This window comes from Aricia agestis, chromosome 7, assembly GCF_905147365.1.
Source record: "Aricia agestis chromosome 7, ilAriAges1.1, whole genome shotgun sequence".
Lineage (NCBI taxonomy): Eukaryota > Metazoa > Arthropoda > Insecta > Lepidoptera > Lycaenidae > Aricia > Aricia agestis.
Window position 1 is genome coordinate 16,965,423 of NC_056412.1, and position 27,193 is coordinate 16,992,615.

The 27,193-nt window shown below is 35.5% G+C and overlaps 2 protein-coding genes across 2 annotated transcripts in view; one reads left to right on the forward strand and one right to left on the reverse strand.

The window, feature by feature from the left end:
• LOC121728734 (sucrose-6-phosphate hydrolase-like) overlaps positions 1–27,193 on the reverse strand; it is a 67,057-nt gene that overhangs the window by 37,620 nt on the left and 2,244 nt on the right. The gene's annotated exons all lie outside the window — the stretch shown is intronic.
• The window catches only part of LOC121728736 (proton-coupled amino acid transporter-like protein pathetic), an 82,845-nt gene continuing 62,555 nt past the window's right edge, over positions 6,904–27,193 (forward strand). Inside the window, exons 1-3 of the mRNA XM_042116976.1 lie at positions 6,904–7,232; positions 7,933–8,083; positions 15,868–15,989. Of these exons, the coding sequence (XP_041972910.1) occupies positions 7,123–7,232; positions 7,933–8,083; positions 15,868–15,989 (383 nt within the window). The 5' untranslated portion in view covers positions 6,904–7,122. The remainder of the gene's footprint in view (positions 7,233–7,932; positions 8,084–15,867; positions 15,990–27,193) is intronic.

The window sequence follows — 27,193 nt, forward strand, 5'->3', positions numbered from 1 at the left end:
AACACACGGCAAAACTTTCATATAATATTATTGGTATAGGTAAATCCATATTACCTTTTCGTTTCCGTCCGAAACTGTAATATATTGAACAATGATTCTATTCGGAATCATTGTTTAATACCTCGATCGTGGGAATCACAGACATAATAGATTTTCAATTGTTATGCGGCTGCCGGGTGCCGCTTGGGGATTGATGGGTAAATGACAGTTGATTGACATGGCGTTAATCGAAATTCGAAATACAATGCTTTGAGCTGCGATTAAGCGTGAATGTTACAGGCATAGTCAAAAGGGACGATTACACTAATTGGAATATGCTTCACGAATACCTCTGCTTCACAAGGCATGTGAGTAATGTGTTCAAGAGGGGATATGTGCATTTTAATACGTGTATTAATATTATTATTTTGGGGGATAAAACATTTGTCAGTTGCGTATATCAAAACGTCAGCTTTTTTATGTTATTATGTCTTAGTATGCTTAAATATAAATAGTATGCCTTTTTTAATTTTAATTATTTAATAGTAAAAAACAATATTATCAATATGCTATAAACATAAATTATTTATACCTAACTATAATAATTATTAACACAACTCTTACATATTTAACAATAAATAACATACATTACACTGGTCGACAGTAGTTTTGTTGCAGCAAACTAAAAGCTGTTCCTGTAAGAACTTTGTGCCCTGATCATATTATTATGTTTCTAAGAAATTTTCTTTCTATCAGCTCAGGTTTTGAAGATATTTAATTCCAAATTTTCAAAAATCTCGCATTTTAGTAGGTATCTTTTAGAATCATCTTATAACTGCTGGAATCGTTTATTTTCGTGTGTTTTGATTGAATATGTTAAGTAAATATACACATCTCTTATTTAGATCTCAATTAAAATTACATGTTATATTTATATTTTTTTATTTAAATAGAGAGTTGAAAACTATAATTTCTTTTTTCATACAAAAATTGTTGCTCCGCTTAGTATGATCATTTAAAAAACCGTCATAACATCGGGGAAATTAGTCATAACTCATTGAAACAAGTTACATTCTCAAAAATAAGTTTCTCTCTCTGGCATACATTTATCAAAACTAATGAAAATGAATTCTTTTAACTGAAATGTGATTCTGAAATGGGCTAAAACGCGAGATTTTTGAAACTTTGAAATGAAATATCTTAAAAACCCGAGCTGATAGAAAGAAAACTTCTTATGCCTGTTTTCACCAACGGTCTCCTAACGCTAGGTGTTCCCTAGCGATCTTTGCGGGTCAAATGTCTCTTAAAACAAACACATTTTAAAAAAAAAGTAATGTTTTGCAAAAGTTCTTACGCCCTAAAGACGAACGTGACACACAAAAATTAGTGAAATCTTGAAGAATATGTACCCTTAATGGCCGCTAGGGGACCACTTAGCGTTAGGAGGCGGTTGGTGAAAACAGGCATTAGAAACATAATATATTGTGCACACAAAATTCTTATAGAAACTGATATTAGTTTGCAGGCAACATTTTTTTTTTCAATTTTGTAAGCTATAAGACGTGTTATCCTGGACTACAAAATATACTCTTGTACTGTATTAAAATCTTCGAGAACTTTACGACGAAATATCACACCAAATGCTTTTTCTTTGCCATAATTTAAATAACTTCTCAAAACCACGCCCCCTCATAAACTGTGATACCGGTAAAGGGTTTGGCACACAATATGGCAAATTGCCAGAATGGCCACTGTAGAATATTGTCGTTGGATCTAGGCCTATATTTTTGAAAACTTCGGGAACTTACGACGGGACCAGACTAACGAGATGACAATCGCTCAAAACGCGTTATGGCTCGCTATAGTTTGCCGTGACCGGTTATGAAACGTGCAACGCAGTGATCTATAATAATATTATTTTCTATCCAATTCATAGCGAGTCGTTAGCGAACCGAAGGGAAGAAATTATACAGATGCCAACCATTAATCGAGTTATCCCGCCGATCCTGCCACTCGGATATAAGATTTTTGTTAAGGCCATCCCCTGAGCAAACGACCTTGACCATACATTCGTTGCCGAGAACGCGCCAAAATCCTATTTTTTTACTTATCTTAGTTCAAAATTAACCTAAAAATATTAAGACGTCCAGATTTGCAAGAGTCATAATAGAGTTTCCTATTCAAACAAACATTGTCCTGGTAGTGCTAAGGGTATTCCGTATTCCGTATTTATATAGGCCGGCCCCTGGTTAATATTCGGTATTTCAATTTTCAGCATCATAATTCTTACGTGGAAACTTTTCGTATTTACTATCTAATTGATAACAAACAACTCAGGATACCTTCCCATATTTATATAATTTGCAAGATAAGGAATTATATTATTTGAGATTATACAGTGTGTAACAAAAATAAGTGAGAATATTTTAGGGTGTGTACGTGTTCCTTGTAGAGAGTTCACTGTGAAAGTAGCAGCTCTGAAAGACGACATTTTTTTTCACTTTTGTATGGATAAGGGCCCGAGCGTCATGAGATTCCCCATACAAAAGTGAAAAAAAATGTTGGTCTTTCAGCGCTGCTACTTTCACAGTGAACTCTCTACAAGGAACACGTACACACCCTAAAGTATTACCACTTATTTTTGTTACACACTGTATAATCATTTCCAGAGGTTTATTTCCGCGTACCCCACAATCAAGCTACCTAGTTTTTATGTTTCCGTAGTACCACCTCTTTCTCACCGTCCATCTGTCTGTCCGTGGCTTTGCTCAGAGTCTAAAGGATGTACAAAAGCTATAATTTGGCATGCACATAATATTAATTATGCCGATAAAATGGTACATAAAATCTTGAAAAAAAAATGGTACCTCTCCTTTACATCAAGCGGGGATGATTTTTTTTTTCGCGTCCACCCCATCGTGAGGGGTATAGGTTTTTTTTTAAATATTACTTGTATTCAAAGATCATTTTGCGATTTAGGGATCCATTTGTGAAATATGAAGTTTTAAAGTGGAAAAAATCGTTTTTAAAGTGGTATATAGTGGAAAAAGTCAAATTTTTCCCCCGACACCAGCTAAACGGTTGCTTCTGGAAATGCGAAAAAATTCACCGGAGTAGGAAATATGCTGAATTTAAAAGGAAAGCTATCACGGATTAGAAGACTTCAAAAGTTATTGAGTAATTATAGTCGATCAACTAAAAAAAAGGATTTCGGCGAAATATAAAGGAACTTTTTGTTCAAATTCCTTTGAACGGAACTGAGATGATGTTGTTGGTAGTGTAAAATACGTTATAAGATATTATGTACATTCATTGACCATACAAAAATTATCAAAAACTAGCGGTACTAGTTACTACGGAACTCTGTATCGCGTGTGGCCCGACACGCACTTGGCCGGTTTAATTATTGGTAAATATAGCTATAACCATGAAAATTACTATAAAACTTAAAAGGTCTACAAATATTATAGTCTTAATCACGGTACTATTTGAGAGTTTAAATATAAAAGTATGTCATTTAATGTGTATGAAATTGTTTACATGTCTCGAGGTTTGGATTATAGATAAAACGTGAATTTGTGTTATGAAAATATAACAAAGTAAGCAGATTTAATCTCATGTAGTAAAGATAACAGTTGTACTTCATTAACTATTGTCATTGTGATATTAATGTTCATTAATCTTCCAGTATTCCGCAAATGTGACCTGTCACCTGCTAACCTTCAAGAAGATAGCGTATTCTGGCAATGCTAGCAACGTGTGACTGTAGTTGCAGGTGCCCGTTTGCTCGTTAGCCCCCTAGGTTTATAAAAGTATATTATAATAAAAGCTCCCACACCGGTCTCGGTGACGGTGGCCGGTTTCATTGAAACCAGGCCAGCTACGCAGGAGTAATTTTATAGTGCCCAAGTGTGTGCGCAGTACACAAGGGCACTCTCTATTCCTTTACTCTCATAACCCAGTGGGACGGAAGACCGACACGACCGGCGAGAGATCAGGCGCAGGACCGACTTTTTACATGCCCATCCGACGCATGGATCATCTTACTTGTCAGACAATCAGGTGATCAGCCTGCATTGTCCTAACCAAACTTGGAAATAACATGTTTCCAACGCGGGAATCGAACCCACGACCTCCGAGTCAAGAGCCGCGCTCTATACCACTAGACCACGGAGGCGTTATATATAAATATATTATAAAAATATATTATATAGACCGCGGCATAGGTACTGGTGTGCCGTGGTAAGTAGTCGGTGTGCCTCGGAAAAGGTCATTATTCCTAAATCCTAGCATAATAATATGACAACCAAAAAATAAAACATCGAATGTTCTACGAAGGAATGGGAACTCAGAGCACCTCCTGTAAACTCCCATAATTTGTGGTGTACATCCAAAAATATTGTTTGCGGAAAACTTGTTTATTTTACGAGGTGTAACAAAACTAAGTGATAATACTTTAGACTTTAGGGTCCACACAAAAAAGTAGGAGCGCTAAAGAGCATTTTTTGTTATTTGTATGGGCAAGCGCCCCAGCTTCATGAGTTTGCTCATACAAAAGTAAAATCAAAATTAGCTCTTTCAGCGCAGCTACTTTCACAGTACTATACAGGCGACTCATACGGACCCTAAAGTATCACTTAGTTTTGTTACATTCTGTAATCTGTATGTCTGTATATATTCCATAGAGCTTGTATGATGTTTTACTGATAAGCCTATACAGATATTGACCTATTTCGTAGCCTATTTCCCTACAATACGAATCGTTCTTGACCCTTGTTCATTTATGGGTATTGTGATATCTTCCGGTCATATGAGGTTCCTCTTCCGGTGACAAGAGGTTTCACGTCTTGATTTTCCGCTTTTAATGTTTTTACATTTTAGTTGAACGACCCAACCTTGAGACTGTTATCATAGTTAATGTTATAAATATGTTTGGACGCCTGTCTGCCTGTCTGCTACCTCTTTGCTAAACGCAAATCTTTGATATCCTGGAAAAGAAAAAGGCTTTTACTTCAAGCTACTTTTAAGCTAACGTGTTTTAGGATTTTTATGCGAACTAGAAAAATTAAATTAAAATTTGTTTAAAACCAACTGAAGGGACTGTAATAGGATAGAAATGTAAACACTAAAATACTATCTAAAATATACAGATATATTATATATACAAACTGTACTTATAGGGACTGTAATTAAATAAAAACCGGCCAAGTGCGTGTCGGGCCACGCGCAATATAGGGTTCCGTAGTACCACTAGTTTTTGATAAATTTTGTATGGTCAATTAATGTAGGTACATTCATAACGTGCTTTACACTACTAACAACATCATCTCAGCTAAGTTCAAAGGAATTTGAACGAAAAGTTTCTATATACTTCGCCGAATACATTTTTTTTAGTTGATCGACTATAACTCATAAACTTATGAAGTCGTAGAAGGGGGGGGGGGGGGACACTGGACTCTAACGATTTTTTTCCACTTTAAAACTTAATATTTCACAAACGGATCCCTAAATCGGCAAATTATCTATGAATACTCATAATATTTTTAAAAAACCTGTCCAACGACACCCTACACGATGGGGTGGACGCGAAAAAAAATATTCATCTCCGCTTGATGTGTTTGTACTTCGTGTAGGGAAGGTATCATAAATTTCTTTTTAAGATTTCATGTACCATTTTGTTGGCATCATTAATATGTGCATTCATGCCAAATTACAGCTTTGTAGGTCCTAAAGTCTCTGAGCAAAACCGCGGACAGACAGACGGACGGACGGACAGACGGACAGACGCAAAGACGGGTAAGAACCCGTACAACTAGGAAGTTGTTGTAGTATGTTTCCGGTATTCTATGTCCTATGCCCGATCTCAAAGTATATCCAATATCCACCACTAATTTTACAAAATGAATTGAGCGATCCATCCATCAGACAGACACATTGTCGCGTACAATATGGATATCCTTGGGTATTAAGACACACGTTGCGTACAAAAGTATGGATATCCTTGGGTATTAGATAGGTTCTCTGAGCCGCAATATCGCTCGAAAATCGATTTTATATTCTGACTTACTTCTGCCGAAGCACCCACGGGCCACAAAAATCACATGTGATTTACTCAAATTACTTGAAAGTGTGTCATGCACGACAAATGAACATAGTAATACCATCTAACAGTAATACAACTCGGCTGTGTTTTCTAAATAAATAGATGAACATAGTAATACTATCTAACACTTCTAATAATAAAACAACTCGGCATGTTTTCTAAATTAATACCTAAAGCTGGCTGCGCCGTTCGCAATCAGCCCCGGCTTTATAAATAGGCCGTTATAGCTAGGCCACGGCCTAGAAGCGGCAGCATCCATAGAGACCCTTATCCACCCCTTATCCCTATAGATTACGTGCATGGGGCGGTGGAAATAAAGTGGCCTACTCTCATAAAAAATATAAATTTAACACTGTTCGCAATGAGATAGGTCTGTGTACCTATAGCTTTTTAATTATATATCTCTCTACATGGATGTATTCAATTGAAATTAATGCTCTCAAAATTATGACCGAAAAATGTCTCCGCCTCTAACGATAATATAATTCCGTTTGATTTGTTACTACTTAAATTTACATTATTATAATAATCTTGGCACATTCACAGTATTTTTAGTCCAAATCGTATGTAGAAAAACAACGCACTGTCCGGACGTCCTTGCTGCACATTTTGTTATGCTGAGGCCGGAGACTAGCCTCATATATAGATCAGGTTTTCGTGAGTTTATGGAGTTAGAATACTGAATACCACCTGTATACTGACTGAGCATTCACTCGCAAAAAGTAAATAGCGCGTAAAATATCAAAGATATTTCGTGAGCAGAAAACTGGTTAATCCACGCCACACAGTCGTCAGTTTGTTTTGTACACAGATAACGAACACGTCGATTTCCCGTGCTAAGTCAAAAGTAGTTTACCTGTACGTCAGTTAAATGATTAAACACTTCTGAGTTACAAGTTTAATCCGTTTTTATGTGGTTGTTGTGTTATAATGTAAAATTAATTGTTCGCGGTCAATTTAACGCGAGTGCTTTTTAATGTAATTAGGTGAATTAAATAGAGTGTTTATTTTGAAAAGTTATGACAACGTAGTGCATCAAAATGCCCAGTGAAATGTACATAATGGACTCTACGGTGACTCTAGCTAAGAGTGTAGATGACACTCAAGATTATAATCCATTAAAAGAAAGGAATGTCACTCATCCCACTTCGTGAGTATTATTTTATTTACGTACGTTTATTTACGTATTTTAAAATAACATAAAACGTAACATAGTTAAAAAATTAACGTCGTTTTATACGTCACGGTCAAATTGTACATACCGTTATTTTTTGTCGGGCTTTGGCCCACCACACATTCCTACCACTGTATCTCAATTATTGCTATCCTCCTATTTTTTACTGATTAATTTCGTTGCGGATCCCAAGACAGCTTTAGCATATCCCGCGGGCTCCCTGAGATCATATTAATATTTCAAGGGTTTTCGTGTTTGGATACCGCTGTCAATCCTGTAAATATTATCGTTAAATGTGTGTTTGTAATCGATTGTAAAGAAACATTGTTTTGGTTTGCAAACAAACATTGATTTTATATTTTTATTGGATTTAGAATTTAGAAACTGATCGTCTGTGACTTTAATATAAACTACTTTCTTGAAAACGGCGCAGTCAACGCACACATTTTTAGGGTTCCGTACCCAAAGTGTAAAAACGGGACCCTTTTAGTCATGAACATGATGTTTACATTTTATTCTAAATTTAATAATATTTAAGGGGTAAAAAACATTTTCACAATGTTTTCGATAATTATAAACGACACGAAACACTCGTGCGAGTGCGACTCGCGCTTGGACGTTTTTATTTACCAATTTTTTACTTTTTACAGCATATACCGATTATGATAATTTCCAGGACAGTTGGATCGTTCTTCAATCTCCTTAAGTCATCACTGGGCTCGGGATTATTGGCAATGCCAGCGGCCCTCAAGCACACTGGCCTCATCCCGGGCAGCCTGGGAACCGTACTTGTTGCAGTCGTTGCTACACATTGCGTGCACATATTGGTAAGTACACAGTTTTGACTTTGTGAATATACATGAATTATTTGGTCTGAATTTCTTAACTTTCCCAGACTAATATCGGTTATGAAATTGCGGGCACATTTAGTAAGTAATAAACTGATGTATTTCGAAATAATATAATATCTTACACCTCTTTCATAATCTTATTTTCGATGTTTTATAGTTAAAATCATTGTAGTCCAGAATGCTCTTAGGTCACAACTAATACCTGTACTTATGTTACATATTGTAATATGTATTATGTTTAAATAATATATATTATAATATAATAAACCAACATCAAAATTGTACTCAAAATTCCCTAACTCAAAAACCATAAAACCGATTTTAATGAAACTTGCAGTATTCTCTAAGTTAAACAATACTTAGTGCAACAAAAAAATGATTACCTAAATCAGACTTGTAGTGGCGGAGATAATATAATACGAATACAAACATACATACAATTTACAAAGTACAAACATAAACTTTTGTTTGGCACATTTGTTCAGAAACTGATATTAATAAATGAAAACTATGAAGTTCTGGAAATATTACACGGGAGGAAGGAAGGAGGGTTGAATTGATAACTTCCTTTTTTTATGTCGGTTAAAAATCGTATTGATTCGGTACTCTAGTCTCTCGACCAAAGTAGAGGCAGCTTCAAGGATTTTGTTATAAATGGAACCTGTTTCATGAGAATATTCATGATAAACCAACATTGTCAGATCTATAAGCATAAACGAGCCTCTTACGAATTTTACGACCATCCGTTTGCTTTAAAAACCACATTATAAAATATAATAAACAACAGCATAATAAAATAATCTTAAATACAGTTGCATGATAAAAGGGAAGGGCAAAATAACGTGGGAGAGCCATGCTTCGGCATGAATGGGCCAGCTAGACCGGAGAAATACCACGGGCTCAAAGAAAACCGGCGTGAAACAGCGCTTGCGCTGTGTTTCGCCGAGTAAGTTAGTTTACCGGAGGCCCAATCCCACCCTTAAGGGAATACCCTTCTCTACTCTCCTCTACCCTACTTCCTACCCCCACCCTCCCCTTCCCTATTACCCTACTCCCTCTTAAAAGGCTGGCAACGCACCTGCAGCTCTTCTGATGTCTGAAAACTGTAAATTTTTCCGGGATAAAAAGTATCTTATGTACTTTTACGGGACTCAAAGTTACTTTTTCACACTTAAACGGCTGGAGCGATTTCGATAGGCCCACTCTATCAGCTAACTCCAATTAGCTGATAGAGTGAGCCTAGATTAAGACTATGTCAGCTATTATAGAGTTAGCTAACATATTAGCTAAATAAATGTATAGCTGACATCCTGGATTAACACAAAGGCTACATTTTACTTCGGACGGAGCCCGTCAAAATGAACAACTTTTTCTATGAGAACAATGCTGGGAACTCAAAAAGAATGTCGTCTTCATACTCATACAAATACCAGTGAGTATGAAGACGGTGTTTACAATAACACACTGTATTAGGGTGTAGCAAGCGCTGAAAGACTTAGGTACTTTGTAACTTTTGTATGCGCGAATTCTTGGCGCTAAGGCGCTTGCCTTTACAAAAAAGCCCAAAAAAAATGCTATTTCAGCGCTGCTACTTTCACAGTCAACTCTTTAATATGTCCCTAACACATACACTGCCTAAAGTAATCAATTTATGTTGTTACGAGCTTTTGCCCGCGGCTTCGCTCGCGTTAAGAATTATTATTATATACAAAACTTTCATCCCCTATTTTAACCCCTTGAAGGTGAGATTGATCAAAACCCTTTCTTAGCGGATACCTACGTCATAATATCTACCTGCATGCCAAATTTCAGCCTGATCGGTCCAGTGGTTTGGGCTGTGCGTTGATAGATCACCATGTCAGTCAGTCACCTTTGAGTTTTATATATATAGATTACATTATTTATAAAACAGAGCCCGACGTTTTCTCTTACATAATAAAATGCCTAAACGAATGGTTTATCCCACAAAAACAACCTTAAATAGACCGTCTGAGCACGCCCGGCGTAATGAAATCACAAAGTTGTAAGCCACACAGATTGTGTTTAGGGAGAGGCGTCCAAACTTATAAGTTACAATTATTAATAACATTATTATGATTTATTTTAGGTCACGTCTGACGTCTGATAGACATAACACGAGTTCTTTGATATATTAGCTGCCACTTTCACAGAAATTTCGAAAGAACTATTGTAAAAATTTTTCAATGTAACAAAGTTTGCCTGACTGGTTCAAATAAATCATCGTTTTTTTAAGTATAACTAGCAGGTTTTTTTTGTTCGTTTTATACATATTTTACTTTTATTAGCCTTAGAAATGTCAAAATAAGCAATTTTTTTATCAATTTATTGATTTGGGAAATTTCCACCTCAGTACCTTTGAGGGCTGATTTAAGCGAATAATTTTCTATTAAGCACCACTTTTTTAATTATTATTATGGAAGCTTAGAATACTTACCACGAAGTTTTCTAAATAACTAAGATTACTAATAATTTATCAGACCACCTTTTTAGATTTTTAATTTAAAACTTGAAAAATCAAGACTGACCATCTGAAATGAAAATTTTGAAAATTTATCACCTTCGACAATTTTTTTGTTACTTGCCTTTACGTTAGGAAGCTGATTTTTTTATGCATAAAAGTATAATTAATGAGCTTGAAAATACAAAAAATATTAAGAAAACAAAAAAAAATATTTACAATCATAAAAAAAATATATTAAATTTTTTTTTGACCCCACCCGGCCGTAATTTTTCAGAAAATCATAAAAAGATTCGTAACTCAAAAACGACACAAAATCGCGGAACATACATGGGGGTAGGGAATGCAATACCAGGATACCGGGATCCCGCATGCATTTTGCGGGACAAATTCCGGTCAATAATTTTGCGGGATCCCGCGGGACTGGCGGGATTACAAAGAAGCGTGATTCATACGTGTTACTCTGCAGGCGGAGGTGCGTGAACTGGCTACAAATAGCCCACTAAACAGTTCACCTTCAATTCACTTTAAATGACAATTATTGTACCAACCAGCGTGGAACCTGAGCTAACTTGTTCAGCTGCTGGCTACCTTGTGTTGAATATCAAGAGCCGTTTGGCAGACGACACAATTAATACCTTTAGGCCCACTTACGCAGATATGGGTTAAAGTTAACCCCGGACTAAACGTTATCTCTTTCGTAAAATATATGAAAAATGTAAGAGACAATCACACTATTTAACACGGTATTAACTTTAACCTGGATCTGCGCAAGTGGACCTTACTTTTTTAGCATACTTTTATAAGTTTGGATTTTATATACAGTATGTATCTTTGAGCTCAATTTTACCTATATTTCGAAATAAATATTAATAAAAGATGAAAATAAAAAGCGTGTTTTTTAGTTTTTTTAACTAATATTATACGTAGACATTTCCAAAAAAAAGTGTCTCTTTTATTTTTATTAATAAACCCTTATGAAAAAAGTGTTCGACAAAGTTTGTTTTGTTTAACTTTTTGAGCATAAAACGGGGTCTATCAAGTATCATTTTATTTTAAGGATTTTTTTTTAAAGTTTAAGTTCACCCTGCCGGATACCGCAAATACCGGGATTTAAATTATCTTGCGGGATTGCATTCCCTACATGGAGCGATTCGGATACCCCTCGACATAAGCTATATCTAAATATTTTTTTGGGCGTCACTTTCCTGACCACGCTGTATGTAATAATAAATGGAGAGAAAATATCTCAATTTGAAGAAACATCCCTCACTTTGATGAGGGATTTCTGTTGGGCACTTTTCTTTGGGTTTTTCTAAAAAGCTGATGTAAACAAATACTCAAAACGTGATAAACAACAAGAAAAACAATTAATAACATAAGGTTTCGTAGTAATTATTTCCTGCTCACTGTTGATTGAAAATAAATCTATAAAAGTCCCTTCTGAGAATAACTTTGATTGAAATAAATCTTATAAGTCCTTAGGCTCCTACAACATTATAAAGTTTTTTTGGAAATGTAAATGGGGCCTCTAAACTTCTTCATGCCCAAACCACTGAAACGATTTTGCTGTTTAGCATGGAAATACTTTGAGTCCCGGGAAAGGACATTGGATTATTTTTAAACCGGAAAAATGCACGGTTCCGGCGCGATAAACTAATATTTGCACAACGGATTTCCGGATATCATCTAGTAAGTGATAAGTAATCGTTTGAGACAAGTTAAACGACATCAGTGTGCTAAGTCTGAGTTACTGTCACTTCATACAACAACGAAATCATCCTCTCTAAAATGATCTAAGAGAAGTGTTTGGATCAAAAAACTTACCTCTAAGTGTCATCGTTATAATGGTAAAAAAGTCTACGTAATAACATGTTTGAAAATTTGTTATTTTCGCTAAAACTCGAGAACGTATGAAGCAATTTGTCTAATTATTTAAAAATTAGGAATTTCCGGAATATTCGTGAAAGTCCAGGGTAAATTAATGTTTTAAGGTCGATGTTCAAGCGCGGAATTCATACTCTTTCACACAATTCAAAGGGTCAGTGATGAAATTTGTCGCTATGTGAGTCTGAGAGATTAATGGATTTGGTGTGAAATATAAATCCTACTCTTTGTTAAACTCATAATACCTACTGCCAACGAGAAAAGGTCTCTAATCTCTATTATTATTTAACCAGTCTAAATACAACAAAATATGTGACCTTAAAGTGTAGTTAAACATCGTTTAAGAAGTTTAGGCGGGATCATAAAAATAAAAGATTATAATAAAACAATGTACGAATCGTTTCTCAAGATTTACTTTAACGGTAGTATTATTTTGCTACAAAAAATTTCTACAATTAAAGTATGCTTAGTAAGAACTATGGGAAAATTATTATTTGTATTTATTAGATACTGGTCTGGATATTCTTTGTAAATTAAAATATTAACAAAACTGAAAACAAACATAAAGTTATTTTGTAAATTGCAATGAAAAATGAAATTCATAATCCCATTCACCAGATCAACGAAGTTTAATATTAAATTTTTCCGATGGAGAAAAATGGACAGAGGAAATTAAGCCGTCCGTAAAGTAAAATATCCGATCGATGAAATAATATTTTATATTATGAACCTCGCTTACAACACTTTGTTTTTAGGGTTCCGTACCCAAAGGGTAAAAACGGGACCCTATTACTGAGACTTCGATTTATCCGTCAGTCCGTCTGTCTGTCTGTCTGTCTCCAGGCTGTAACACAATAACCGCTTTAGCTAGAGTTCTGTAATTTTCACAGATTGTGTACATCTGTTGCCGCTATAACAACAAATACTAAAAACAAAATAAAATTAATATTTAAGGGGGGCTCCCATAAAAAAACGTTATTTTTTTGCTCGTAATCTATAATGGCAACAGCTAGGCACTTGAAATTTTGAAATTTTTCCTCTATAACGGTACGGAACCCTTCGTGCGCTAGCCCGACTCGCACTTGGGCGATTATTTCATCTATGTTTCACTAGAAACACTTTTCAATTTATTTGTTGACTAGCTATTTGACCGAGCTTTGCTCGGTATTCGATAAAACGCGAATAAAATGACATTTTCTAATTAAGAAATTTAAAAAAACCCCCGCCAAACAACTTTAAAAAGTAATGAAATAATATTTACTGCCTTTAAGTTCAAATAATTCCTAACTTGTGTAAAGTAATATTTTAGTCCATAATTGTTGTCACGGTGTGTCGGGGGACCGTCAAGTAAACTACAACCTACAACTGCCAAGTCGCTGATTATCTCCATTCGGTTCGCTGTGAACTGATCCTTAAACGTTATGTGAAATCTCAAATCAAACATCTATATTAGCGGTCCCCCGACACACCTTGACAACAATTATGAACTAAAATATTACTTTACACAACTTAGGAATTATTTGAACTTAAAGGCAGTAAATATTATTTCATTACTTTTTAAAGTTGTTTGGCGGGGTTTTTTTTTAATTTCTTAATTTAATTTTATTTCATACTTTTTAAACTTGTGTTGGTTATAGTGCAGAATAATTCCTATTAACATAATTATATTCTCATGATTACCATCTATCAATGTCTTTTTCGATGAGGCCGTTAATATGAGCCTAAATATGAAACCTCCACTTTGGATTCATACGAAACTCGGTCTCATATAGAATCCAGGCGATGCTGCCGCAGCAGCATGTAAATATTTACTGTCTATCTACTTCTTACTGGTTGTCGCAATTAAAATGAGCCCAAACACGAAACCTCTGCTCTAAGTTGGCGAGGAGTTGGATATCCTATTGATTAACTGGTGATGCAGCACCAGCACCAGGTCAACCTCATGTGAAATTTCAGCAAAATCGGTTCAGCGGTTTGGGCGTGAGGAGGTAACAGATAGACAGAAAGACACACTTTCGCATTTATAATATTAGTATGGATCGCTGATATTTATAAACTTCTTCAAATTCTCACCACGATATCATGTAAAGGGCTATGATAATAAATAACAAGATTATGTAGACCCGGACCCCGGTATGTGTTTCCGATGACATAAACAACGATTTCCCCTTTTCTTTGTACCCAGTCTCTGTGTACAAAAAATATGGCCTATATGAAATATTTATTACACAGATAAGACGTGATAATGCTTAGGACATGACCGCACTACATTTTTTTGCACGGCCGACCGTTGTGAGTGAAGCGTAGAATATAGGCGGCGGAACGACTCATACGATTAAACTGCGAAAATTTACTAAACAGAAATAAAGTTTCATCTGTATAATTATTGTTATCAACTTTACATGACAGTGAGTGCAAGGTATTTGATTTTAGTTCCGGTAAATCATTAAAAATGTCACTCATATTGGAATTAAATTGTGCATTATAATCAAAATTAAGATTTCTCAAGAACATAGGGTCTTCCCACCATACATCAGAGGAAACCAAAATTTCAAGGCTGACCCCGCGGCTTACCAGATCGCTCGGATTATCCTTGCCGCTGACGTGTTGCCAGGAAAACATTCCTGTCAGGTCGTGAATTTCAGCTACACGATTCTGAACAAATTTTTTGAGTAAGTTAGGAGACATGCGTAGCCAGCCTAAAACAATTGTTGAATCGGTCCAAAAAGTGACGTTATCGAACTTACGAGTAAGCGAACTATTAATTTTATCGCATAGCCTAGCACCCAGCACCGCGCCGCACAGTTCCAGCCTAGGTATGCTGACAGGCTTTAATGGGGCAACCTTTCCTTTGGAAATTAATTACCTACCTCACTTGTACGTTATCTCCACGTATAGAACGTACGTATGCGCAGGCGCCATATGCAGTTTGTGAGGCATCTGTGAATATGTGTAACTCATTACGAGTTGAGTTGCACTGAAAAACATGTCGCGGGATCTTAATTGCGGAAAGATAAGACAAATCGATAACAAACCGGTTCCATGTTTTTATTACGTCAGGAATTTGAAAATTTCGGTTCGGCAGAATTCTGTTGCAATCAGTTTCATTACAAAAGTCCTGTTTGATTCACACGAGCGTAATTTTGTGAGTCATGATTTGTATGAAAAGATATTTAGGTACGCGGCAGAAATTCTGCGACTCACGACTCACAAATTACGCTCGTTTGGCTTCACCCTAAGACCGCCTTTTTGTACATACGTACTGTGTACATATGTCGAATTACCCATGGTGAATCAAGGCCCTAGACCGTATGAAAGTTGCCCGCATCTTATAATTTCATAGATTTCATAGAGACAGGAAAAGCACCTTTATATGACTTTCATTCATATTTAGGTGGAGACGTCGCGCGACATAAGTCGCGAGTGTCGTGTCGCGTCGCTGAACTACACGGAGACTTGCGAGCGCGTTTTCAAGCACGGACCGAAGAAGCTGAGGACGTATACGCAGTTCGTAAGGTACATTATATTTTATAGAGGTACTGAGGCACTAAAAATTCATTCATTACGTTTTTCGTTCAACCCTCGTTAACTTTTTACTCCCATGGTTTAGAGATTTTACATCATGCAATAAAATGTTCAACTTTTCAAGCCCGTTCTTAAATATGTTTGGAATATAATATATTCCAAACATATTTAAGAACGGGCTTGAAAAGTTATAAACATAATATTATTATGTTTATACCTACGAATAATGAAAACTAACTCATAAGAATTAATGTAATATTGGATATTACATAATATTATTATTTTTTACATAACTTTACCGAAAATGCGATACGGAAGACTAGGGCTGCCAACTTGAGAGAAAAATTAGGTAACCAATTTTTTTTCCTAAAGAACCCAATTGCTTTGTTACTAGTAGTGTGTAGCACACACTCTGTTGAATAAAAATACGTTAAAGATGTGATCCGAATTAGGGTGCACTAGGGTAAAATACAATATGCACCACTGGCTTTTACTCGAATATTAATTACTTAATTGTAATTAAATGAAGATTTTGACAGATAATGTATGGGGCTAATGTCAAAATTTTAATACATATTTTAATTACCGTTAAGTACTAATGAACATTTTGGCGACAGTTTGGCGACATTTGACATTTAGTTCATGTAAGCAATAATTATATCTACGAACGACGTGTCACCATTGCCATTTGGGGTCTTTTTTTTTAATGAAATAAGGGGGCAAACGAGCAAACGGGTCACCTGATGGAAAGCAACTTCAGTCACCCATGGACACTCGCAGCATCAGAAGAGCTGCAGGTGCGTTGCCGGCCTTTTAAGAGGGAATAGGGTAATAGGGGAGGGTAGGGATGGGAAGGGAAGGGAATTGGGGATGATAGGGAAGGGAATTGGGCCTCCGGTAAACTCACTCACTCGGCGAAACACAGCGCAAGCGCTGTTTCACGCCGGTTTTCTGTGAGAACGTGGTATTTCTCCGGTCGAGCCGGCCCATTCGTGCCGAAGCATGGCTCTCCCACGTATGATCTATCGTATATCTACCGAAAAGACTCTTCCAATCACTGATCTATAACTGCTAGGCGCTAGCGTGTCGTACGTGCGTCTAATATCTATAAGCAAAATCTGAAATTGCATAAAGGCAGTTACATAGCATTACATAGAGGAGTGACATCAGTTACTGACTCTGCGTAAATCTGCATTGCTGTGCGGCCCAAACAAAATGGCTTCATCACTGAAAAAATCTCAAATATTTTTGTCAACCCTGATAAATCCACAACCATCTAAGAATTTTATATTAAATTCAGCAGAATGTGGCATGTACAGTACCTAAATGTGGTAAGTACATTGTACAATATTTACTCGATGTACGTGACAGTAAAGTATTCAAAGCAAAGCCTTCGAGAAGTGATATATTAGATTAATAGAATCAGATGACGCGTCGTCAAGACAAAACAGTCTTTGGTTAAGGGCGAGTCGACCTTTTCGCAACATGTTCCGTAATTATTATAATTTTTACCTAGTTACAACTAATTCCGTAAAAATAATGTGATAATTTTTACCTAGTTACGTTCGGCCCGTATTTAAGGCGACGACGCCTTGATAATTTGGCTGTAGCGATATCGATTTTTCTCAGCAATGCTAAAGCTAAGAAATTAAAGTTCATTGTCAGTGTTTATCATGTCTTTGTCTTTGAATTACCCATAGCATAACACGATTGGTCAACTTTTATAACACAGAATAACCAATAAAAAGAACTCTGTAAAAAAATGGATTCTAATTTTGCCAATAGAGGAGAGTGATTTAAGCTTCCAAAATTGCTTATAGCACCGGCCGACCTAAGCGATTTCGCACTACGTCTTAAGGTACAATAATTCCGTGCATCGCGATCGATCGCGGTCGCGCACGACCTACGACTGTCGTCGGCCGCTCGCGACCATAGTCAGTGTATGAAAATGTGCCATACATTTTCATACACTGACTATGGTCGCGAGCGGCCGACGACAGTCGTAGGTCGCGCGCGGCTTACGACTGTCGCGATGCACGGAATTGTACCTTTAGCCTGCGTTTTCACCAGAGATGTGTTGCGAGGAATGTGTTTTTAAGATCCAATAGCATTGCCGCGCTGAGCAATGTCATGGCAAGCTGACGTCATGGAAGCGATTCTATCGATTCTCAAAAACACATTCCTCGCAACGAATCTCTGGTGCGAACGCAGCCTCCTGGAGTTTTGACGGTTCGGAGTTATAGAACTACTTCTACAATAGCTTTTGCAATAACTCTGGTTTTTGATACCTCACTTCTCTTTATTCGTGAATCTCCAATCTACTTAATAAAACTATATTAGTTTCGTTCAAAGTACGTCGTTTCACCATGACTGGTGATGCTTAATCATGAAATGTTACTTCCTTATCTTATATATGTATACCAAATTCTCGTGTCACAATGTTAGTCACCGTACTCCTCCGAAACGGCTTCACTGATTTTAACCAAATTTTATATGCATATTCAGTGGGTCTGAGAATCGGCTACTGGGTACTTATTATATTGATAAGTGCATTTGTTGAATAAATAATACAAAATTATTACAACTCGAGACTGACGGCGACCATTGTTTGTGCGACGGGATAGCGATGGACGTTGCCATGGTGACATACTTATTTAGTCACTTCAATAAAATAATACGGGCGAAACACTTCATATGGCAAAGAAACGTTTGCCGGGACAGCTAGTTACTTTATAATATTAGTAGGGATCCAATTTACCAAACACGAAACTCGTGGAACACTTGAAGTAATTGATACGAATGCCATTATTTAAGTTTATATTTATATTCAAGGCAGGCTAGCGAGTCATTAAAGCGCAGTTTGGGGCACGTTTCTAGAATAAACTTTGAAGCTCAGGACTTATGAGTTCCACACACTAATCATTTTTTGATTACTTTTCTACTCGATGAAAATAATACAAAGAAACAATTAATGCTAAGTTAGGTTTCTTCAAACGATAATATCTACCAAGATCTGCGGGGCTAAAATGGTCACATTTAGCAATTCCTCTCAATCAATTCAGCAAATGAATTGTCAAAACTGTCAAACTGACAAAATATGTCAAATCAGTACAAAAATACAGAAATGAATTGCAAGCAGAGTTGCATTTTGCGATTTTAGAAAAATGAATCATATTATGATTCATATCTTAATTCTTCAAAGCGACCATTTTAGCCCCGCTTATGGCAAATTTAGATGGCAGATTTTCAAAAAAATATCCTTGATCATTGGATAATCATAATGGATGATCATTGGATAATTTTTTATATTTGCTTGTTTCACACACAGAATAAGGAAAAAAAACTATCAAAATGGATTTATTCCAATCACCCCAGGTGCTAAAGTCAATTTCTTTTCTCACTTATTGCCATCAGACTCTAGTGGATCTATAGAAACACAAAGTTTTGTTCAACGTTTGACAACTTTTCTGTCAATATCACAGAGATATTTTGACATGGGAGATCCATGCTTCGGCACGAATAGGCCGGCTCGACCGGAGAAATACCACGGGCTCACAGAAAACCGGCGTGAAACAGTGCTTGCGCTGTGTTTCGCCTAGTGAGTGAGTTTACCGGAGGCCCAATTCCCTACTCTTCCCTTCCCTATTCCCTTCCTTACCTCCCCTACCCTGTGATTCTATTCCCTCTTAAAAGGCCGGCAACGGACCTGCAGCTCTTCTGATGTTGCGTGTGTCCATGGGCGACGGAAGTTGCTTTCCATCAGCTGACCCGTTTGCTCGTTTGCCCCCTTATTTCATTTAAAAAAAACTACACAGGAGTGATTTTATAATGTCCAAAATATGCACTATCAGAAAAGATGATTCATAGGCAGATGGCGGATCACCTACGTAATTTGGTCGCGTTACGTCAAACCCAGCCATCAGATCACGACTAATATTGAATTGACATAACCCGACCAAATGACGTAGGTCTATCGACTGCCTATGAATCAATATCTTTGATGGTACATAATACATATACGCTGAACAGGAGCAAACTGCTCTCCCTTCACTCTCATATCATTGGATAATCAGGCGGTCAGCCTACATTGTCGCTTTGTCTAACAAAAAAGTATTTTATGCCTTTTTTACATGGGGAAATGCTTTGCGCATCCCCGGCGGATTGGGGATGTGGCAGTACCCATCAATTCGCCTAACATTCCTGCATCGCGCTATCGAAGTTTTCTGAGCGCGTCGATAATAATATAATAATAGCTCCCACACCGGTTTCGGTGACGGTGGCCGGTTTCATTGAAACCAGGCCAGCTACGCAGGAGTCATTTTATAGTGCCCAGGTGTGTGCGCAGTACACAAGAGCACTCTCTATTCCTTTACTCTCATAACCCAGTGGGACGGAAGACCGACACGACTGGCGAGAGATCAGGCGCAGGACCGACTTTTTACATGCCCATCCGACGCATGGATCATCTTACTTGTCAGACAATCAGGTGATCAGCCTGCATTATCCTAACCAAACTTGGAAATAACATGTTTCCAACGCGGGAATCGAACCCACGACCTCCGAGTCAAGAGCCGAGCTCTGAACCACTGGACCACGGAGGCGTCGATAATATAATATGTAATAGGAAGATACAATGAGGAACGTGTTAACTCCTTGTATAACAATTGTAATTGCCAGACAAAATTAGGTCATTCACAGAATTATAGTAATAGTTCAGTTATCGGTTCAGCGGTGAAGGCTTCTACTGACTCCTCAAAATATTATTATAAAACTCAGGCATATGCCCCTGAGGCCGGTTCCATCAGCATTAATTGTGATGAAATAGGCCATGGAGTAGGTGTACATCTGAATAAATTGTGTTTGGGACAGAAAATAACTTGTACTTGTTTGCCCGGAGCATCATATGAACAAATAATTAGCCGGGCAATTAATTCTACTTTTTGCCCCAATTCAATTTTAATTATATTAATCGGGAGAAGAGGAAAGTTAAACAAAAAACAAATGCTGGATTATATAGAAACTTTAAGTAATAAAGAAAATATTAGAAAAATGATTTTGTTTACCTTTCCTTATATTAAACAGACAAGTAAAAAACTGCCACACGAGATTAAAGAAAATCATATAAGATATAAGCTGAACAGCCTACTTTGTAGTGCCACCAACCAAAATTGTATACTTTTAAGTAACAATATCCCACAAATAGATGTGGTTGATATTAATAATATTTTAAATTTTAGGTTTAATAATCTAACATATGATAAGTTTTACTTATCATATTCTTATACCAGACATGTAGCCAGATGGCTATTTCATTTTTTAGTTTTAAGACAAGCCAACAGATTGGCTAAACCATCCAATGCTTCTATTGAGCATTCAACTTTTTTAAACAACTGTACAGATAACAGTTTGTTCCAAATAATTTAAATTAGTTACTAAGACAACAGAGGTTCACTCTAGCAATGTATTAAGAAATATAAATAATATACATGCCCACCACCGGGAAACTACCAAAAATAAAAAAAAGTAACTGTAATTTTAATTTTAATCTTGTACACCAGAACTTACAAGGGATGATGGGAAAAGAATTAGATATCGAACTGTTTTTAAATGAATATAACATAGATATTATGTGTATTACAGAGTACTGGCTTAGAAATTGTGAATTAATATTTAACTTTTGTAATCACCAGTTAGCAAATTCGTTCAGCAGAGAAAATGCCATTAGAGGTGGCTCTCTAATATTAATTCATAAAAAGCTAAAGTTTAAAGAACGAAAAGATATTGTGAAATTCTCTTCTGAACGAATAATTGAAGTGGCCTGTATTGAGTTGAGCCACCTTATTATTGTGGGCGTATACAGGCCTCCATCAGGTCTATACGACTCCTTTGAAAAAATAATGGAACAAGTTTTAAATAAAGTATGTGCATCTAAAAAAAAGGTTATTGTATGTGGTGATTTCAATATTAATTTCTTAGACTTAAACTCCACCACTATTAGATTCACATCCTTATTAAAATCGTATAACCTAATTAATTTATTTAATGAACCAACTAGAGTTTGCGAAACAACTGCCACTTGCATTGATAATATTTTCACAAATGTTACTCCCTGTAAAAAAGAAATAATTAATGCTCTGAGTTCTGATCATCGTGGACAGTTAGCTTCTTTTAACATTAAATGTGATAGTAATACTGAAGAAAAGATTGAGTTTATTCCTGTAAATACAAAACGTATTGAGAAATTTAGAAGTAAACTTGTTTCAAGTCTTCAGCGCTTAGATATGGCAAATAAACCAGATGAAGCTTTTAATACATTATTTAAAGTAGTAAGAAATCAATTCAAGTCTGTATTTACTTCTAAAACGGTCAGTTTAAATAATAAAAAAAAAAATTCAGAAATTGGGCAACAGCAGGTATTATCGTTAGTAGGCAAAGACTGTATGAGTTATATGATGATAAAACAATTAATAACTTTGTAAGCAACAATTTGGATTTACGGAAGGAAAATCAACGACAATGGCCTGCTTTTCACTAGTCAAACAAATCACACAATCTATTGACCAAGGACTAGCTGTAGCTGCGGTTTTTCTTGATCTAAGTAAAGCATTTGACTTCGTTGATCATAAGAGATTATTAGATAAATTGGAAAAATACGGTATTCGGGGAAATGCACATAAATGGTTTAAATCATATCTTACAGGTAGGAAGCAGTGTGTAGAAATAAGTCACATTGAACAAAACAAAGAAATGTCGTATAGATCAGAATATGAAGATTCTGAATGCGGAGTACCACAGGGTAGCATGTTAGGACCATATCTGTTTTTAATGTATATAAATGATCTGCCAGAAATAATAAAATATGACTGCAGTATGTTTGCTGACGATACCACTCTGTTGATAAAATGCCCAAGAAATATATATAAATGACGAATTGCAAAATGAAATAAAAAATGTTACAAATTGGCTTCAAACTAACAATCTTAAGGTAAATCTAGAAAAAACAAAAATTATTAAGTTTTATAAAGAAACTATAGACGAAAATAAAAGTTTAGAAAAGAAAATAATGCCAATTAAATGTGTATCATCAGCTACTTTTTTAGGGATACATATAGATAAAAACCTGAATTGGAAAATACATATAGATAATACCTGCAATAAACTTAATAGATTCATATTTGCGCTTAAAAGAATAAAAAATATTGTATCTAAGGAAGCCACCTTGGTAACTTACCATGGTTATGTCTCCTCATCTCTAAGGTACGGTCTGATACTATGGGGCAATTCAGTGGATGTGAACAGGGTATTTATAGTACAAAAAAAATGTATACGAGCTATGGCAGGAGTAGACAATTTCACTCATTGCAAACCGCTATTTCAAAATTTTAAAATTCTGCCACTAGCTTGTTTGTATATACAAGAATCTTGTCTTTTTGTAAAGAAGCATAGTTTTTTATTTGAAAATAAAGGCAATAAAGAAACCAGAAACAAAAGAAATAAAAACAAAATAAATATACCAACACAAAAATCAGCATTAAATAGCAAAAACGCTTACTGTATGACGATTAAAATATACAATAACCTGCCAGACAATATAAAAAATGACAATAATACTTATGCTAAGTTTAAGAAGGCGCTATTTGAATGGCTATTAGAAAAATGCTATTATTCAGTACAAGAATACTTTGACGATATAGCAGTAACAAATAAATTTAAATTTACTTTTAATATATAGAATAGGCATGTGACAATATAAGACAATAATTTATTCGATCCAGATTACATTTTAAGAAATTATGACATTTATATTATTTATTTTTTATTTAACTTGTAGTATGACATTATTTAGAATTAATTTATCGGTGTAGTATGAAATGATTCCGACATGTATGTGATTCTTGTGGACCTGATTAATTTAATAATTATTATACATATGTAATATCTAATTCTTTTTGACATATAATGTAATTAGGTTTTTAATGAAGACAATGATAATGAAATGAGTTCAATCTAGTAATATGTTATAAAATGATAAAATATGTTAATGATTTAAACTTTTCAAATAGTTAAATAGCGACGGTTGCATGCTCATTAGAATAATATAAGATTTAAATCAAATGTTTAAAATAAGACAATATTTCCACGCCAGTGAGGCAGAAATTTTGATACTATAACTAATTATAAGAACCATTGTTACAAATTTCTTGGAAATAAATATACTATTCTATTCTATTCTATTCTAATACTAGTGAATCCTTTAAAATATACGTGAAGACTTTTCTAAAATTTTTTGAATATTTTCAAAAAATTTTAGAAAAGTCTGTCAAGCTGCGAAGGCCCTCCACATAAAAGAAAAAATAAAGAACTCTAAAAATAAAGTGAAAACCACCTGGAATGTTATTGCAGATGAGGAAGAGTCAACTATCGTAACTCGAAACTTGAACTTTATATTGATGATAAAAAGGTCAACTCTGACCTTGAGGTTGCGACAGTCTTTGAGAAGTTTTTTGCTGACATTCCGATCTCAACTACAAAAGACTTAAATTCCTCACCTGCAGTTGCGGAAAGGTTACTTAAAGAAAATGTCAAGGAATGTGATGTCAATTTTATTTTTAAAGAAATCGACTCCAGGGATATTATTAAGACTTTTAAATCGCTGAATGTTAAAAGTACAACTGATCTCTGGGGTATGTCCACAAAAGTTATTAAATCAATAATTGACATCATTGCCCCGCACTTAGCTCTAGTTTTTAATAATTGTATTAAAAATGGTGTGTTTCCTGACCTAATGAAGCATAGCAAGGTGATGCCTCTCTTCAAAGCTGGGACTAAGTCTGACCCAGCCAACTACAGACCAATATCTATTTTGCCAACTTTTAGTAAAATATTTGAAAAAATAATTCTGAATCAATTACTAGTTCACTTTAACTGTAATAATTTGTTACATAACAATCAGTTTGGCTTTACTACAGATGCAGGCATCAGTCTTCTATGTAGTATATTTGAAGCTTGGGAGGGGTCGCAGGATGCACTTGGTATCTTCTGCGACCTATCCAAAGCATTTGATTGTGTCGAACATGCTACATTAATCAGAAAATTGTATCATTATGGTATAAGGGACACGGCCCTAAAATTGTTAAGTTTTTACCTTGCAAATAGAACGCAAAGAGTAGAAGTTAATTCTAAAAGGTCTAATGGTAGTAAAATAAAGCTAGGTGTTCCACAAGGATCTATATTGGGTCCCTTTTTTTCTCATTTACATAAATGACCTACCTTATCTAGTTAAAGATAAGCATGAGATAGTACTTTTTGCTGATGACACTTCACAAATTTTTAATGTGAAGTGACAACAATACAATTACGACGAGGTAAATAGTGCTCTCTCAAAAATAGTACAATGGTTTAATGCTAATAATTTACTATTAAATTCTAACAAAACGAAATGTTTAAAATTCAGTTTGCCAAATGTTAGGCAAGTACAAACCAATGTACTATTAAATGATGAGAAAATAAAATTAGTGGACACCACAGTTTTCCTAGGTATAACTTTAGACAGTAAATTACAGTGGAGTCCGCATATTGCAAATCTGGCGGATAGGCTCAGTTCTGCAGCATATGCTGTTAAAAAAATCAGAGAAATAGCTGATATAGAAACAGCGCGACTTGTTTACTTTAGTTACTTCCACAGCATTATGTCCTATGGAATCCTTCTATGGGGAAATGCAGCGGACATTAATGCAATATTCGTGCTGCAGAAGCGAGCGATACGTTCTATTTATACGATGTCATCGTATGAATCCTTAAGAGAAAAGTTTAAGGAAATAAATATTCTGACCGTCGCATCTCAATACGTCTTGGATAATGTACTGTATGTAAGAAAGAACTTAAATAATTTCAAAAAGAATAGCGACAATCATTGTTTTAACACTAGGAATAAGAACAAATTAGAAATACCAGTGATCAGACTTAGCAAAGTCAGTAAATCTTTTAAAGGCCAGTGTATACGCCTGTACAATAGAATCCCAGAAAACGTTCAAAATCTCTCTATCAATAAATTTAAAATAGTAGTAAAAAAACCTTTGTGTACTAAAGCTTATTATAAAATTAATGATTTTAATCGACGACAACACACCTTGGGAATAGGGTGGTTCTTACAGGCTACTAGAATATTTTTTTTATAATTCCTGTTGTAAATAGCTCGAAGTCATAATATTGTTACAGTTCGACAAGGATTTAAATAAACGTCGCGAGAAAAGGAACTAACGCTGTTTTCATACAAAAACGTCATTTTGACAGTTCTCCATTTTACCAGTATTCATTTAAAGCCTTGGTGCACTATATATGTTCTAAATTGTAATTTTCCATCTTTTTAGTAAAAGATGGCCCCGTGCGAGTTTCTTACGCCGGTTCTTCTCGCCGGGCTAGTTCCCAAACCGGTGGTAGGCACCTTAGTATCGACGTCTGGAAAAGTTTTTGTAAAAAAATTACTCTAAATAAAAATATTTTGATTTGATTTGATTTGATTTGATTACTAGCTGTTGCCCGCAACTTCGTCCGCGTAAATGTATGTTATTAGTAATACTTTCCTAGCTAGAGTTCTGAAATTTTTACAGATTGTGTATATCTGTTGCCGCTATAACAAAAAATACTGAAAACAAAATAAAATAAATATTTAAGGGTGGCCCCCATACAACAAACATGATTTTTTTGGCCTTTTTGCTCGATATCAATAATGACAACAGGCAGGCAATTGAAATTTTCACAGAATCCTTAATTATATGTGTACTTTAATAATTAATAATAATAATTAGAATATAATTAAAATTTAAGGGGGGCTCCCATACAAAAACACAACGTTTGGCCTATTTTTTCCTCTATAACGGTACGGAACCCTTCGTGCGCGAATCCGACTCGCACTTGGCCGATTTTATTGTAAACATGGTATCAAATTCGGGCAATCTATACAACAAAAAAAGAATTTTGAAAATCTGACCGCAAACAGCAAAGTAAACATTAACTCCTCCTTTTTTGAAAGTCGGTTAAAAAAAGTATCTAAGATGTTGACCAGGGATGTAAGGTATCATCATGCCAAATTTCATTGAAATCGGTCCAGCGGATTCAGATATTAGCCTGTACAAACAGACAAACAGACAGAGAAACAAAAATTTCAAAAACAGTTAAAATGTGTGCTATTACTC